This window comes from Lytechinus variegatus, chromosome 1, assembly GCF_018143015.1.
Source record: "Lytechinus variegatus isolate NC3 chromosome 1, Lvar_3.0, whole genome shotgun sequence".
NCBI classification, from domain to species: domain Eukaryota; kingdom Metazoa; phylum Echinodermata; class Echinoidea; order Temnopleuroida; family Toxopneustidae; genus Lytechinus; species Lytechinus variegatus.
This window is the reverse complement of record NC_054740.1, coordinates 7,884,132-7,903,133: the sequence shown is the minus strand read 5'-3', so window position 1 is coordinate 7,903,133 and position 19,002 is coordinate 7,884,132. Positions and strand designations below refer to the sequence as shown.

Below are 19,002 nucleotides of genomic sequence, written 5' to 3'. Positions count from 1 at the left end.
ACAAGAATTCATCAAACAAATGAGAAAAATATGAAAAGATGGGGGAGACTTGCCTGATGTTTATGCTGCCATCATGTTTCTCATTGTTCTTCGCCAAGTAAAATATAATTTTTTTTAATTGAAAATAATTTCACATTTTAAACTAATTTGATTGCTGAAATAATGCTCATTTGAAATGATGGGAAATCATTCCATCTTTATATTCCAGAATCTTTTTTCTTCTTTTTTTGATCAATATGACTAACTGTGTTCCTGGGTTTGACTGAGTGTGATCATTTCATTTATATTTCTAGTGTGCCAACTTTTAGAATTTGCTTCTCATTCATAGCCAGAATCACAAGGAGAAATTCTGTTAATGTACAAGAAGATATTTGCAAATAAAGAACGCAAAAGTTTGCCTAGACTGTATACAGCTGGCAGCCTTCTGTTTCAAGGACTTTTTTTTAATTTCTCCTCAGATGGCTTGCTATCTTGCAGCCACCATTAGGGTAGTCCAGATTGGACCTTGTTGTTTGGAAGTGTCCTTTCCCAAAAGCTAACATAGAGGGCACATGACTCCCAATCTCTAATCAGCGCCAATCTACTCATCTTGTGGGGAGGGAAGATGAGTAGATTGGCGCTGATTAGAGATTGGGAGACATGTGCCCTCTGTTAGCTTTTGGGAAAGGGCACTTCCAAACAACACGGTTCAATCTGGACTACCATTAGGGGTTAACAATGCAAAATCCACAACTGGGCGTTGTGGCGTGCGCCTGTAATCCAAGCTGTGAGGAAGTTACAAATTGATGCAGAGGTTCAAGCCCTGGTCACGTCTTTCGGATGGTGACGTTAAAGGTCGGTCCCAGACGTAAATAATCACAGGGCTCGAATTAATCCAAGGCCATCCAAGGCCATGGCCTTGATGCCCTTTCAAATATTTGTAGACTTAAGGCAAGGCTCGACATTAGCGGTGGCCCGGGGCCACCAAAAATTCATCTCGGGCAACCATTATTGAAAAAATGTTAAGTTTTGGTGGCCCGAATCGGGCAACCAATAATTTTCAAAGTAGCGCAATTTTTTTCCCGATTTTGCATGCATTTATCAACTTTCTACAGTTCAAATTTCAATCCAATTCGTCATGCGCCTTTTTTGTTAATCTACACACAAATACACACACACAATGATTGCATAGTCATGACAGTATTTAGGCCTACCGCTGGCATACAGTAACTATTATTCAGCCGGTCACACCGGCTGTCTGGCTGAGCTTTGCATGCATGAAACCACTGCAGTTGGCTGTGCGATAGCAGACTATTCAGACTCAGGGAGCTGCGATACGAAATGTTACTGCTAAGAAATCTTCCCCAGAACTTTGAAAATTTACCTCAAAGTCAGATTTTACACCAATGAAATGCCTTTCTACAGTCCATATTACTGAAACCTGATTATTTGCAAGCATTAAAAGGAGGAATTATGACCTCTCTTTTGACTAAAAAAGACCGATTTCCAAATGCATTATTACACATTCAACACTTAGGTGAGTACATCACAGTCCCACATGTGCATTTGTATGTATGTTGATATTTGGTTTATTTCGAAGCTGTGTCTCTTCTAGCCAAAAATAAATAGACAGCTTCTTTCTTTCTTGTTTATAAATGACTTCTTAAACCACTCTTAAGGAAGTAAATACTTTGGAAAGGCATTTCCTTGATATGAAATGTGAATTTTTTCCATCATTTTGTCAAATATAAGGAAGGAATTTTCTCTTTTTTTTCCAGATAACTTCTTTTGCCGTTTTCTTATTTTTTTCCCTTTTTTTTACAGTGATTAAACCATTTATACCCCTTCCCATTGAATATGCCTGATTAAAGAACATGTTTCTACTGAATAATGATAATAATAATTTTCCCCATTTTTTGATAATTTTGTCTTATTCATTTTTCTTACATTTTCGTTTGTTTTTTCTCAATTTTTTTTCCTGTTCTTTGTTTTTTTCTTTTGTTTTAATTCATTTATTCGTTTTTACAATTTTTGATTTCTTTTTTCAATATACTATTCTAAAATTATTTTTGTTTATTTCCCCCTTTTACACATTGTTCTAATTCTGCAGCATATTTTTCTGTGATTTTCTCCTGCTATAATATGCTGGAAAAGAGAAAATAAACTGGATTTGGGGCCTGCATAATCTAGGTTTTACGATCAAAACGGAGGAAAGGAAAAATTATTGTTTTGTAAATCTATTTGAGTTTGCTACATGCACTATTTATTTACATTACGATTATGAGTGTGTGTCTATACGGAGATTAAAAGTCCACACAACCTGGGAACAATACAATTCTTATATTCTCTTTCAATCATTTTTCATATTTACAATGATAGAACAATTATATATTACCACAAAATAAGCAAAGTAAAATAAAATAACAGCAAGCACGATTTACGTACAAGATGTACAAAGAATAGTGGTACGTGGTAGTGACTGCAAAATATTTCACTTTTATTCATTTTTAATTAATGTTTTTCTTTATATTTTTCGGGCCACCAAACTTTACTAATGGGCCACCAAAAAAATTATTTGAAGGTTTTGGTGGCCCAAATGGGCCACCACCAAAAAAAGTAAATGTGGAGCCTTGCTTAAGGCCAAAATAACTTCCCTTTTTTGCTGTGGCCTTGGTGCCCTGCGGTAATCCAGTGCATGTGCCCCATTGAAAAGTGCATTTAGTATTGATGCCCTTTTTTGGTGGCCTTGGATGTCCCATAAAGTGAAAACTGCCTGCCCTTTCCCTTAAGTGCCCTTTTAAAAAATGGCCTTGCCCCTTTAAATTCTTAATTCGAGCCCTGTAATCATATCTGATTGATAAACGTCTGACAAAACTCAAATACACGCACGCACGCACATCCCTCATCGATTTTTGTTTTTATTTCATAAAATATATAAAAAGAACTGTACCAAAATAGAGATTATTAATATTATTCCATTTTGGCCTGAAATGCAATAAAACAGGGAAAATAAACTTAGAAGGGGAAAAAACAGTGACTTTGGCTGTCGCGCAATGTCACTTCCCTGTTTTATCTGAACTTAATACATAAACATGGCCATTGAGTCCCTGTACAGATCGAGCTAGAACTTCGGTCTCTGTATTTGGTGAGTGGAGCCAACGGCCAACATAACAGCCAACATACATGTAAGAGAGACTGAAGCTTTTGGTCTAAGGTTTGTCTAGCCCTAAGTAAAGGATATACCTATCCCTTCCCGAAATTTATGAATCTAGGGCAATACGGTTTTGTAAATGACCAGCTCAGATGTCTGATACGGATGATAATGTCTGATATTTACCTCATCCCCTAGTAAAAGAAAACATGATTTTTTTAGTTAAAATTGATAAATAAGGTGACTTATTTTGGATATTAGGCCGTTTTGAAAAGCAAAGCCGAATGACAACTCACCAATGCTTGGTTTAGACTCTGGGATTTACAGTACAGTATTTCCTGTGTAATTTGAAGTCTTTTATTACAAAATTTTGATATCTACATGTTTAGAAAAAAACGTGCATTCGAAATTTTACATGGTGGTATTCATAGTGGACCCTTATACATGCAACTGTTTCCCGACCGTTGCGTTGATTTTTTTTTCCATACTTGGAACCATGTTTTTGGAAATACTTGGTACAGAAAAAAACGCACCTTCGGAATTTGAAACTGCGTTCCTCGCTGTTTTCAAGGCTTATTCATGATTTTTAGTGTGGATTTTGGATGATTTTTGTCTCACCTGCATCACAGAGTGAGACTATAGGCGCCGCTTTTCCGACGGCGGCGGCGACGTCAACATCAAATCTTAACCTGAGGTTAAGTTTTTGAAATGACATCATAACTTAGAAATATGGACCTAGTTCATGAAACTTGGCCATAAGGTTAATCAAGTATTACTGAACATCCAGTAGAGATGCATGTCACATGACCAAGGTCAAAGGTCATTTAGGGTCAATGAACTTTGGCCGAATGGGGGTATCTGTTGAATACCCATCATAACTTATGATGGGAATAGTTTAAAGATAGTTTAAGATAGTTTATGGATCTGATTCATGAAACTTGGACATAATAGTAATCAAGCATCACTGAACATTTTGTGCGAGTTTCAGGTCTCATGATTAAGGTCAAAGGTCAATGAACTTTGGCCAAATTGTTTTTTCTTTTGTTGAATTACCATCATAACTTTGAAAGTTTATTGGTCTAGTTCGTTAAAATTGGACATTAGAGTAATCAAGTATCACTGACCATCCTGTGCGCATTTCAGGTCACGTGACCAAGGTCAAAGGTCAATGAACTTTGGCCGAATTGGGTGTATCTGTTGAATTACCATCATAACTTTGAAAGTTTATGGATCTGATTCTTGAAACTTGGACATAAGAGTAATCAAGTATCACTGAACGTCTTGTGCCAGTTTCAGGTCACATGATCAAGGTCAAAGGTCATGTAAGGTCAATGAACTTTGGCCATGTTGGGGTTTTTTGTTGAATAACCATCATATCTCTGTAAGTTAATTGGTCTAGTTCATAAAAAGTGGACATACATGTAAGAGTAACCATGTATTACTGAACATCTTGTGCGAGTTAGAGTAGTTTTCAAAGTCAGCACTGCTGCTATATTAAACTGCGTGATGCAGGTGAGACGGCCAGAGGCATTCCACTTGTTAAATGGTAAGCGGAGCTCGAGCATATGGCGTTAGTGGGCCGTTGAGTTGTTATCATTCGGCAATAATTTCTGGGACGACATTCAGATTTTATGTCGCCCCCGAAAGCATTTGGGTGATTTCGAGGGCAACTTTAGGCATTTCCGTGCAGCTCAGCGATTGCGAGGCGCACTACCTAAAATGGATTAAGGCGTGTACATGTATGTAGCGCGTGATCGCTTTCGCGCACCTGAAAATAGAGTCCCTGGACCTATATCAGCCTTGTACTGTACATACCAAGGACATAGGGAACAAAGGGAGACTTCTCAAGATGTGAAAGAAAGAAATGAATTCCACTAGGTAAGAGTAGATATCTATCCCTATCAGGCTATCTCCTGTATTTAAAAGAAAAAAGATCCTACATGTATGCTTGAGCACAAAAATACTGTAGTTTAAAAAAGAGAAATGAATGTTATCTTTTAGTCAAATTCTTCAATGATCAATTTATAGTGAAGGTCAACTCTACGATTTCAAAAAAAAAATCACTTGATGTGCTTGGCCAAATTATTTTATTACTCGCCCCATACAAAGGAGTTTTATGCTTTTTCACCTTCATTTGGGCTCATGAAGTAATAATTGGTCAATGGGTTACAGTGTAATAGCCACCCTACATTTTCATTTTCAACTGGGTGAGAATTTGTTTAGTTCTTCATGTATTTTGCTGAACATGCATGTATATTTCTTTGCTGGATGCTAAATGATGCTACATGTATGATGCCATATTGATCTGCGATATAGCCTAGGCCTAGATACAGTTTTATGTACAGTACATGTGGTTTGTTTTACATAAATTCTCCTTTGTTAGATTATTAACTGTAAGTCTAGATTGTTGTATGTTATTTTCTATTGTAGTCAGTCCAAAAGATGTATTTTTCACCAAAATATTACAATGATGCATCATGCATACATTAGAGCTACATGTACATGTATACATGCTTGTTGACAGAGTATGTCATAAAATTTACTGCACCTTTATGGCCTGTTAAATGTTTGAGTATTAAAAAAAAACTTTTTTTCTGTCTGCTTGGAACAACCAAGGAATCTAACAGGGTTTATCATGATAAAAGGAGGGAAGATTGTCAATATTATTCAAGCTTATTGAAAATCAGCCTCCTCTATCAGGGAAGATAATCAGGGCAAGAATGTCAAATATCTTTCAAATTGGGACCTTATGATCTGGACTTTGTTCCTTAGCTCTGCCACTACAATACATGGTTTAGATGTAAAGTAACTCCCTGATTATACCAGACCATTGATAAACAAGCAGTGACATTCCTGCATGTAAATACAACAAGTAGCAGGACATTTTTTTTGTACATTGTAGGTATCACCTCCTGGCTCCTGCTTATTAAAGTTACTTATTCTGGACATTGTGTTTTCTTGAGTCTACATGTAATATGAGCCCCCACATATTTTCACATTAAAAAAAAATAGCTTTTGGTATAAAAAGTGTTTATTTTGAATGTTTGAGTTTACAAACAACTTCATTTCACATCTATAGGACAAAATTCATGATTTAGCCTGCCATACTTGTTGGTCCTACATTCATACAGGTACACATGTAGGCCTACTATTGTCGTACACATGTAGGCCTACTATTGTCGTAGAGGGATGTGCCGAACACTGGTTTGAATAGCTATTTTCAAAACTTCAGTCCTTGTGTAGGATCTCAATCTCCTGAGATTTGTGCATAAAAATGGAGAAGACCATGTACATGTACCAAAAATAGAACATTGACATATTCTTGAATAGGTAGAAGAAACAGCAACTCTGAGTGCTTGTGTGATGCAATCATTAAATACATGTCTGGATTTTAGGTTGTGAAAAAAAGCCTGGTTGTAGGATTGTAATACAATTTTTAACAAACATACATTACAAAGCATTTAGCAAGAGTTGTTCTGTCCCAAGTACATGTAGGCCGACAATACTACACTGTACCTGTGTACTGTGCCTCTTTATCATCCATTGTTATGCAATAAATGCAGACAAGAGTGATCTCAAAGAATTACCGGTACAGGAGGTATTTGCAGAGGATACAACATCGATCTACATGTAGGTCCACCATGTTATAGGCCAACATGTAAACAGGGTATTTTGTATGTCTTTGGCATTCAGGCATTGATTAGGGGAGGGTCCATAGTTTTCAAAGGTAAATATTTATGTTTTTGTCACATTGATTGCATGTTGAATAAGTTTAAATTTGAATGAAATGTGCAAAGTTAGACTTTTTAATTGAAAAAAAGGATGAGAAAATCTTAATATTGATTTGATCTACATGAAGATGGTCTACATGGTGTATTAAGCTCAGAAGAATTCACATATCACATTGTTTTTGATCCATAAAATCTATACAAGTAAGCCTACATAATAATGCTTCATTTCAGTTTTTATTGTTGGCCTACATGTATGTGAAGTCCAATAGTGCAAGCCTGATCTATAGGCAACTTGGCATACATGTACTTTTCAAATTACAAGCCCATAGGCATAGACCTTCCCATACCTGTACATGATCTTTTGCCTGACGCCTCTTTATCACTAAAAATGAAAGTTCCGAGCTTCTCCAATTTACATTTATGTAACATTGTAAATGTGAAAGGGGTTCGGTGATGCAGTGAATTTGCAAAACTCCAAATTTTGTATTTTGTCAGGGCCCCATATAGAAAGGAATGCGTGTTTTGTTTGTCCGCAAACTATGCTGCCTTGAAATAGTTTTAGGTTTCATAGTAGAATGCGTTTGAGCTATGCTCAGTCACTAGGTGGTTTCAGACCGCCTCGAAGTTCGCCAGTTCCAGGTATTCTCTGATCGGGAAATTTACCCCGATCAGAAAATACCAGGTATTTTGGTAATGTGAAAGCAAACTACGCGTAATCTCCCCGAAAGAAAATACCCGCTAAATAGTAGGTACTTGGCGAAATTACGAGAACTTTCGTGGGGATTTTTCCAAGGTCGCAGGTATTTTGGCGATGTGAAAGCAAATTACGGGAACTTTTATCCCAGCGTGTCGTTGGGCGCGGCGGCGTGGGTGGCTGCTGGGCTCGTGATTTTGAATCTCCCGCCTTGCCTGCTTATCAGACCACACTGCGCATGCTCGTAACTTCGGGAACTTATCCCGAAGGATGTGTTTCGGGGCGGTCTGAATGCAGGAATAATTAACGAGTATTTTTTAGCTTTAAAAAGTTCTCGTAATTTAACGGGGATTCTTGTGATCGAGGCGGTTTGAAACCGCCTAATATCTTTTTGGTGACCAGCAAAAGGTACAAAATTGACAATTGACAAAAGGCAGTCTCTGCCAAAATTTTGAAGAATTGGTAGAGCAGTTTCTTCCTAGATCTCTTGCATCCGTTTTTATGTATTTACGTATACTACATTGTAGGCCAGAGGTCTTAATACATGTACATGTACTACAGTAAGTAGTACTGTAAAACTATTAAATATACTCCTCTGCACATCTGTGAATGGTCTGTAGTACGTTGCAGCAGAAATCACGCTATTGGAAAAATAGGCCTACCCAGTATTTTCCCTGATCAGAAAGGTGTTGGAATCCAAGCTTCATGTTTCTGTAGCATACAAGCATTCAGTACATATATTTCAAAAGTTTATTATTCTTTTTCCTTTTCAACCATTTTTTGTCTCACCTGCGAAGCAGAGTGAGACTATAGGCGCCACTTTTCCGACGGCGGCAGCGGCGGCGGCGTCAACATCAAATCTTAACCTGAGGTTAAGTTTTTGAAATGATGTCATAACTTAGAAAGTATATGGACCTAGTTAATAAAACTTGGCCACAAGGTTAATCAAGTATTACTGAACATCCTATTAGAGTTTCATATCACATGACCAAGGTCAAAGGTCATTTAGGGTCAATGAACTTAGACCATGTTGGAGGAATCAACATCGAAATCTTAACCTGAGGTTAAGTTTTTGAAATGTCATCACAACTTAGAAAATATATGGACCTAGTTCATGAAACTTGGACATAAGGTTAATCAAGTATCACTGAACATCCTGCATGAGTTTCACGTCACATGACCAAGGTCAAAGGTCATTTAGGGTCAATGAACTTTGGCCGAATTGGGGATATCTGTTGATTTTCCCATCATAACTTTGAAAGTTTATGGATCTGATTCATGAAACTTGGACATAATAGTAATCAAGCATCACTGAACATTTTATGCAAGTTTCAGGTCTCATGATTAAGGTCAAAGGTCATTTAGGGTCAATGAACTTTGGCCGAATCGGGGGTATCTGTTGAATTACCATCATAACTTTGAAAGTTTATTGGTCTAGTTCATTAAACTTGGACATTAGAGTAATCAAGTATCACTGAACATCCTGTGTGCGTTTCAGGTCACATGACCAAGGTCAAAGGTCAATGAACCTTGGCCGAATTGGGTGTATCTGTTGAATTACCATCATAACTTTGAAAGTTTATGGATCTGATTCATGAAACTTGTACATAAGAGTAATCAAGTATCACTGAACATCCTGTTCGAGTTTCAGTTCACATGATCAAGGTCAAAGGTCATGAAAGGTCAATGAACTTTGGCCATGTTGGGTTTTTTTTTTTGAATAACCATCATATCTCTGTAAGTTTATTGGTCTAGTTCATAAAAAGTGGACATAAGAGTAACCATGTATCACTGAACATCTTGTGCGAGTTAGAGTAGTATTCAAAGTCAGCACTGCTGCTATATTGAACCGCGTGATGCAGGTGAGACGGCCAGAGGCATTCCACTTGTTTTTTTTTTGGGGGGGTGAAGATTTGAATTGAGTATTTCCTGATAGTATCCTCCCATGGCAGTGTAGTTATTTTTCTTGAAAAATGGCACGTTGAGCACTTAAAGTAGGCCCTAAATAGCTTACATGTAAAGTACTGTGTTTTCTGAATTTTTGTGGATATCAGAAAGTTACCGACTAATTTCTGGAATGATATGTAACAACAATTGTTCCAAACTTATTTTCTTGTATCAAATTGATTTTAAAAGTGGGAACCTAGGCCTATAATTTTCATGTTAACTCAATAAAAAAAAATATTGTAGTTGACATGATACTGTACATGTACTAGTAATGACCATGCAGGTTGAGATAACAAATTTTCCCACTCCCACTCATTATTTACTCAGTGTCATTTCAACTGGAAAAATTGTGGAATACTAGACAGGTTTTGTTGTATGATTTTTAGTATCGGATTACAATTGATGCTAAAGGAGATATTGTAAACTTTACTAAATAGGGCCTAAGCAGAACCATTGTCTCGTGTGAGAAATGTAAATATTCTGGATTTGCGATATCTGGAAATATTGTGGAAAATTTTAATGCATCGAAGTAGGCCTGCTTTTCTATGTAGGGCCTACAGTACATGTACATTACTATGCAACTACAAGTCAGTGTCAATACACAACCGCCCCCCCCCCACCACCACAACACTTGAGGTCAAATGTGAAAGTGCCTGAGTGCAAAGTTAGTTTCCAATGAAGACCTTTGTCCAATGTTGGAACTGATGGCCTACATGTACAGTATGGTGAAACACGTCAAAGTCTCCTCATGGACTGTGGATTGAAAATTTTGCCCATCATTATTAAGGGAGAAAAAAGATACATGTGTGTTGATTAAAAATAAATCAACTGTGTTGTGAAGATTAGCAGAAGAAGAATAAAAGAATGATTAAAAAAAATGGTAATGCTGGCATCTTCACAGATAGTGTAGCGTAGGCCTACTATGTACATGTACATCATGTACATGTACAATCACATCTTTTATGCACATGTTTTGTCGGCCTACAGAATGTTGTACATGTACATGGCATAGATTTTTTTATTTTCTTTTGAAATGATGCAGTTTAAGAAACAATGAAAACAGCAGGAACGCTAATGATAATAAACTTTAAGTTTTATAATGAGTATGATCCTAGAAAGTTTAATATTAAAAGATACATGTAAATTATGTTAAAAAATGATCAGAAGAATGGGGATGAAGATTTAAAAGAAAAATAGTTGTACAGTATATTAAACTTTTAACGACACGTACAGTACATGTATACAGTATGTTTGATAAGAGTCTGTTTTTATAGACTGTGCTGAAACTCTGGGAAATACGAGAAATTTGTAGTAAAACGAATGGTATGTGACAATCCTCCATAACACCTTGCGTAAATCATTTCCTCTTTTCCCAAATGGGCTCTGGTTAAGACCACTTGCTGAGCACGTAATGGGCTCCTAAAGTTGCTCTCTAGGTGGTTTCAGACCGCCTCGAAGTTCGCCAGTTCCAGGTATTCTCTGATCGGGAAATTTACCCCGATCAGAAAATACCAGGTATTTTGGTAATGTGAAAGCAAACTACGCGTAATATCCCCGAAATAAAATACCCGCTAAATAGTAGGTACTTGACAAAATTACGGGAACTTTCGCGGGGATTTTTTCAAGGTCGCAGGTATTTTGGCGATATGAAAGCAAATTACAGGAACTTTTACCCCAGCGTGTCGTTGGGCGCGGGAGCTGTTGGTGGCTGCTGGGCTAGTGATTTTGAATCTCGCACCTTGCCTGCTTATCAGACCAAACTATGCGCATGCCCGTAACTTCAGGAACTTATCTCGAAGGGTATGTTTCAGGGCGGTGTGAATGCAGGAATAATTAATGGGTATTTTTCATCCTAAAAAAGTTCTCATAATTTAATGGGGATTCTTGTGATCGAGGCGGTTTGAAACCACCTTCTGTCAGATATTTTTTTTTAGAGCTTTGTAGCTGGTCTATGATGTCTGTAGTCAAAATGTACTGGTTTTTTTTTTCAGTTTCTTGCTGGATCAGTCAATTTATGAATTCCATTTCCATATGTACATGAAGTTCATCATAAGAGGCCTATTAAAGAACTGGGTCTACAACTTTTTCTGAATTTGATTATATACACATGTAGAAGGCATGTGCCGCAACTGAGAATTAACACTTGGAAGAAATTTTCCCAAAACAATCAAGCAAAATCCCATGCCCAAGTAAAGAATCCTGTAGAAATGCAACTGACTTTCCCACAAAAACCAAAAGATGTTTAAAATGAGAAGTTACATTGCCATTTGGGATTTATTGAAATAGATATGATAGGCCTAGGTTAATGCATGGTGTTTAACTCTGATAACTTGGATTAATTTAGGTCCAGGCTTTATTGGTTCTGGCATGAGTAGGACTATTCATTACATGTAGTCCTACATGTATGTGTTCATGCCTGTAGTATTGAGTAACAAGTGAATCTCATGCAAAATTGTACCAAGTTCATGCAAAAGAATTTTTCATAACAACACATAGGCTTTAATACATGTTGGCCTGCACAGTTATTGTAGGCTTACATGTACATTGTATCTACATGTACAATGTATAGGCCTATAAATTCGGGCGATGTTGGCCAAATATCAATGGGCTTCCTACGTGTACATTAAACATTATACTCTCTTCATAATCATGAGATTGGGTCAGTTTATACAAAATGTATCATGAGATAGATAGGAAAGCCTTGAAGTACATGTACATGTAGCTATTGAAATCTCCATTTACATTTCATCTACATTTCATTTTACAAGCAGTCACATCACATGAGTCTATACATGTAGTATGATGTACTTTCATCTTTAAAAGGCCAAAGTAGCTTGGCTTCCAAATAGTACTATTAAAAGGCCCAAAAGAAAGGTATTGATCTACATTCCTATCTTTGTGTCATCTATTGATCTGCCTCCATCCCTTTGTTAGCTCTGGTATTAGACACATACTATCAGCTATGTGCATATTTTCTTCTTGCGTTGAGCCTTGTGGGGTTGATGGAAAGCTTTTGTTTGCAGCATGCACTGCTGTGCACAAGCTTTTCGTTAGAAGCCTTTTGTACTGCTTCACAGCCCATTGCTACTTGAAGCGCATGCAAATGGCTTTGATAGAATAAAATCAAATTTTCTATGAAAAATCTGGAGTGATACACAATATTCTGGTTTAAAACAGCATGTACATGAACCTTTCAGTACATGAACACATGTATACGCATGAAAGGAGTCATACAATTGAGAATCTCCAAGAAATATGCCTACATGCAGTTGACACCTGTTTCACATATAATATGCACGATAATGGATTTGCTTCATTTGAATGGTCACTTGGCCTGAACATGTGGAATTCCATTATTTAAACATTTTGTGCTTCAGGCAAGGTCCTAATCGTAAAATTCGTATAAATTGAAATTCAAACAATATAAAACAAAAGAAATAGTGAGTGACATCATCGACTCTCTCATTTGGATGTAACTGGCTTGTTCATATAACTATTTCTTCAAAAATAATTGATACTTTAAAATGTCATAACTTTCTGATTTTACATCCGATTTTGATGAAATTTTCAGCATTGTGCTTGTCTGATTTTTCTCTATTGATTCAAATCAACATTTTTCTGAGGTGGACTTGACCTTTAAGTATTTGAATTCTCAATAATCTAGATTACTTTGAACATGAACTTTATAAAGGGTCTTGACCCACATACATGTACATGTAATTGCAACCATCTGAAGATAAACTATAAACCATTAATATTTTTTTTGTCTGCTTCATGTGTGATTTTTTTGTGGAAAAAAATTAAATAACTAAAATTGTTTTGCTAATTTCAGGAGAGAAAGGGGGAGGGGGCTGGGGTTTGCTCATAAGAAATTATATTAATTTTAACACATTGTTTCCTCTCTTTTTATTCCTAGATTGATCAAACCAATGTCATTTGCAGATTGTGTAGGTGATGGTAAGTTATTATTTCTATTTTTAGTCCACCAGATTATCAAGACAATGAGACCTTTTTTTTCTTAAAAGCAACGAATATCAGCCACAGATGCATGCATGTCTGTATCACATTCTGACAAACAATGGATTGTAAAAACACATAGATGTAATTTTTGTAGATTGGGAAATATTTGATGACAAATGTTAGCTCAAAACAGACCATATTGGGAGGAATGTTTTATCCAACTATAAAGCAATTAAAAACTTAAGTATGTCTGACTATAACTTATTTTCATCTTGTTTTTACTTTTCCTGACTTTATGTGTGTTTCTTTTGTGAAATTTATTCTAACATTCAAATGATACATTTAGGATTACAATTCTCAAAAAATAAAAAGTAAAAGTGAAGTTTAGCAAATTAGATAATCAAATTGTATTATATATGTAAATATTGTGCATTGACTTTTGTCTTTTTTTATTAACTGAAGATATTGGTTCATAAAATTTTCTTCTTTTTTTCTTTTCATTTAGAGCTGCCATTTGGATGGGAGAAAGTTTTTGATCCGTCAGTTGGAGCCTATTACATCAATCATTTAAATCGTAAGTTATTTCACAATCAATAGAGGATGAATTTTTTTCTCTCACATTACTTCTAATTCGATAACATTGCATTTTGAAAGAATACCGTACCAGTGATTATACAGTAATTTCTTTGTTAACGATTTCACATTGTGGATCAGACATCAAAATTGTGATACTTGTGTATTGGTCTTCAAGAAAAAAAATAATCTTTTTCCTTTTTTTGTGGATATTTTGTAGGGTAAGTAGTGTCCTGTGCTGCAGTTGACTCTCATAAACTTTGGTTATTTCATTGTCAAGAGATTTTGTCAGTTAGGCCTATAGCAATTTGATGTTCTTTCTGGATATAGTAGATTTTTTTCCAAAAATTTATACTGATTTTGTTTCTGTTAAAATACTCAGCTCTGCATTGGAGGGGCGTGAACACCCTCTCATCACAGATCAATGATATTAATCTAGACAGGTCCAAATACTGCTAAACTCGTTATCAAGATCGTAAACTGCTCGCATCTCACTGCTATTTCAAATAAGTAGTACCCTGCATGAGACTCTGAAAACTAAACATCTGTTGAGCAAGGTTTTGACTTGATGTTTATGTGCATAGGGCCTACAAGTACCTGTTGTGGGAAACACTCAATTGATATCCTTTTCATGTAACAATTGCAAACCTGTATGTCGGCTTTATATTCATTTTGCCTATTCTCCATTGAATTTTTCAACATTAGATGAAGTTAATCCATGATTTACATGTGTACAAGAGGAGAGGGTGGATAGCTATTGACACCTGGGAAAGATGTTAGCATTCCTTGGCTTATGAGATGATGAGCATAAATCAGGTTGATTTGATATTAGGATGGTACAAGGGTAACAGGTCAGGTCAATCAGGTTTTTCTCCCACAGGGTCATATGAGGACAATCCACACATTTTCATCATCCAATAAAATTCACATCCAGGTTTCATAGTACCTGTAAACTGTGTGTGTGTTCACACCCATTCTGATCAGATAAATACCCATTGATTACATGTACTTCCATACAGGCAAACTACTAGGTTCTTTCCTGAATGGGGATGTGTGGAAGCACCTTGTGCACCTCAAATCTTTTGTATGTAGGCCTACGTAAATACATGCAATGCTTCACATGCATTTTCCGGAGAGGGCAGACCTGTTCATTTCCACATTGGTCTATTCCTTCTCACGTTTCAGACTGCCTTGAAGTTCGTCAGTTCCAGGTATTCTCTGATCGGGAAATTTACCCCAATCAGAAAATACCAGGTAATTTTTGGCAGTGTGCAAGCAAATTACTCGTAATCTCTCTGAAAGACAATACTTGCTACATGTAAATTTATAGTACTTGTCGAAATTGCGAGAACTTCATGTAGAATGCAAATTTGGAATGGGCTGAAAAGCACCATTGTACATAACAGACTGAGTATTCAAAACCACTGAAGCGAGACCAATGAATTTTTTGTATAAAAGTTAGGACTTGAGATGAGCTTTCTATTTAATCCCAGACATTTCATTGAGAATAATTTTCAATTTTGGAATAAATTCAGTCGTATATCGGGCAAACTTTTTTTTTTGGGGGGGACGCACTGTACATGTGCCTCCTTTCAAACCTTCAATAATGATTAAACCTCTTTATTTATTTTTTGCCTTCAGACTGTTCTCTGAGACTCTGAGGCTGTTCTCACTACGTTCCTAAAACTAGTTTACTGGAAACTAGTTTAACGCGTAGTGAGAACGATCAAATCGGTCTTGGAAGCGATCTTCCAAACCAGTTTGGAAAACCACCTCGCGATGTAGTTTTCAAGATCGCTTTGCCTCGTTAAAGTGGTTTTAGCGTGAGGACACAACCGTTCTTCAGGAAGCGATCTTCGCACATTTTGAGCGCGCTACTCCACACGACAGGTGTAGAATGCCAATGCTGCGGTTTCGAATTTCGCGCGAAACGTGTCACCCCACTGAGAGCGTTTCCATAGCAACAAGAGTGGTTTACGTGAAATGATTTTGAAAACCACTTTCGTGTGATCAAGTGGGAACGCTAGCAAAGCAATCTTCCAAACTGGTTTCCTGAATCGGTTTCCAGTAAACTAGTTTTAGAAAGCCTAATGAGAACAGCCTCTATGAGTATTCCTTGCCACTCATTGAATTTCCCTCCAATCTTCTATTTTGGTTGCTCAAGGAGAAATTCCTCCCTTTTTCAAAGATAATTTGGGGATTTATAAAAGAGACAGGCAAGCTAAGTTTATTTTAGTTGACAATATGAAGGCCATGAGGATGTCTGCAAAGATAAAATTCAAGCAAAAAAAAGACATTCTATTGTTGTGTGGCACTCTAGTAGTTGGAGAAAAAAAGACCTTTTCATATTAGTCTGAGACTCTTTCCGTTATACTTATGGAACAAGTCTGAACATAACAAGGCTGGCCATCATGCAATGAAACCTAAATGATGATCTTGGCATCACTTGACATCACTTTCAAACAATGCTTTAAAAGGGATAATACGATTTCAGAAGATGGAATATAAATGGGTTTACCAGTGGATGCTGATGCTAGCATTTTGAGAAAGTGTAACTCCCACTGCAAAACAATGACTCATCATGGCTAGAAACGATTCTCATGTCGTGTATATGGAAATAAATTGTAAATAGAGGTGCATACTGTATCTTCCATAAATGAAAACCATTGGGGCCCTCTTCCATAAATTAAAAGCATCCCTCAAAGTAAAACGTTGAATCAGTCAATTATCAAAGTCACTTTATTAATATCAATAAAGAATCTATTTGAAAATCAAAATGAATATATATATATGTAGTAAGAATCAATATATGCCCAGCCCCAGGCACGTTGCCTAGTAGAGGCTAGTCTGCAGGTAGCACGGACCCTTTGTTTTCGCAATTTTGCTTAGTGCATAATGCAGAGTCTGAAGTAATGAGACTAGATTCACTGTGACACAGATATAGATAAGAGTCTTTGTAGTCTAGTCTTCACTCTAGACCTGTTATCGGTTGAAGCGCCAAATAGGAGTCTGTACCTGCAGACTATTCTAGATGCCTTTGAAACATGTACAAGAGACATCCAATTGCATTGTCAAACACCCTTCAATACTCTTTATGGAAGGAATACCAGATCAAAGCTATATATCAATTAGTCAAGGAGACCAATTAGTGGAGCTGAGCAATTATCAACCCTCAATTATTGTAAAACTAGTTATATTCACATAAAACCTGATGATAAGAAACTGAAACTGTAGATTGCCAGACTATTCAAGTTGAAATGTCATACTTTGAACAGCGATAGAGATTGAAATTTTATGAAGCTTTGAGATGTAACGTGCTTGAAAATGTTGTGAAGCCCTACAATAATTTCAGTGCTAATGTCTACTCTTTTACTGTTTTGCACCAATTCCATTCACAACTTTAATGGTTCCATGATTGGCTCCAGTGACAGTTTTACTTGACTATAATTCTACACACAATAGAATACCAACTTCAACCTTGGATTTAACACTACTACCCTACATGTAAACTTAAACATAAAACCCTATTACAGCCCTAATCATAATACATCCTCCAAAATAAAACTTGGTCCCAAGCAATTGTTGTACATGTATATGTAGGACTAGGAGCAAAATGTTGTGTCACTTGAAAAACGGACCTTCATAATCTGTCGTACAAATTTCAAAGTGTAATGTAATTTCCCGTGTTTAAAGTATTTTAAGAACATATTGTAGGTGAGCGAGGTGGTGAATTTAATTTATTCTCATGCATTCACAGTCATTTTGTGCACCTCTGCTAGATGCTTGTGATTCTTCTGCTTAGGAAAATGATTGTGAACCGGATCTTTTAAACATTAGGGGGAAAAAATAAGTACATATTGGGTGTTTTACCTATATTAAAGGTGGTTACAGACGTCAGACCGCCTTGAAGTTCGTCAGTTCCAGGTATTCTCTGATCGGGAAATTTACCCCGATCAGAAAATACCAGGTATTTTGGTAATGTGAAAGCAAACTACGCGTAATTTCCCCAAAAGAAAATACCCGCTATAAAATAGTAGGTACTTGGCGAAATTACGAGAACTTTCGTAGGGATTTTTCCAAGGTCGCAGATATTTTGGCGATGTGAAAGCAAATTACGGGAACTTTTCGCCCAGCGTGTAGTTGGGCGTGGGCGCCATGGGTGGCTACTGGGCTAGTGATTTTGAATATCGCGCCTTGCCTGCTTATCAGACCATACTGCACATGCTCATAATTTCAGGAACTTATCTCGAAGGATATGTTTCAGGGCAGTGTGAATGCAGGAATATGTAATGGGTATTTTTCAGCCTAAAAAAGTTCTCGTAATTCAACATGGGGATTCTTGTGATAGAGGCAGTTTGAAACCACCTTATGTTGTGCTTGAAGAAGAGAAAACTGCTCTTGAATGGGGAATAAAAAGGTTTTTTAATCTGGCACTTGCATAAGCAGCTCTACAAATGCCTGAATTTCTACCAAGTAATTCCCTTATCTGGATAAGTCTCACTCCCCAATCCTACTTATCTTTGGATTAGCTCTTCTCATTGGCATTGTTGACATTTTTGTGGCAGTTGATACATGTTTGTGTCCCAAGAGAAATTTTATCATAGAATACAGTGTATATGTAGACTGGTCATGCCATCGGCCTACATGCTACAAGTTTAGAATAGTTATGAATCCTTTTTCATTTTTTGCTCAAACTAATTGTTTCAAAAGTCAGAACATGAAGATATATTGAAAAGAATGTAGGCCTACCCCCATGGTCAGAATTCATGTACATACAGCCTACTAGAGTAATCATTTCTTTGGGGATAGAGTGTGTGCAGAGAAGTCTATGTTCTCAAAAACTCGATCCTAGCTACATTTATTTCCTAAAATACAGCTCACTTTATTTACTTGTAAATGTATAGATCTTTGAATCCATTGATTTTATCATTCGATATGATACTCCCCTTAATTCTGAAATACACCAT

General features: G+C 36.6%; 1 protein-coding gene across 1 annotated transcript in view; it reads left to right on the top strand.

Annotated features, from left to right (window-relative positions):
- Positions 1-19,002, top strand: part of LOC121418703 (protein WWC2-like) — a 50,731-nt gene that overhangs the window by 1,285 nt on the left and 30,444 nt on the right. Inside the window, exons 2-3 of the mRNA XM_041612785.1 lie at positions 13,419-13,459; positions 13,968-14,036. Of these exons, the coding sequence (XP_041468719.1) occupies positions 13,419-13,459; positions 13,968-14,036 (110 nt within the window). The remainder of the gene's footprint in view (positions 1-13,418; positions 13,460-13,967; positions 14,037-19,002) is intronic.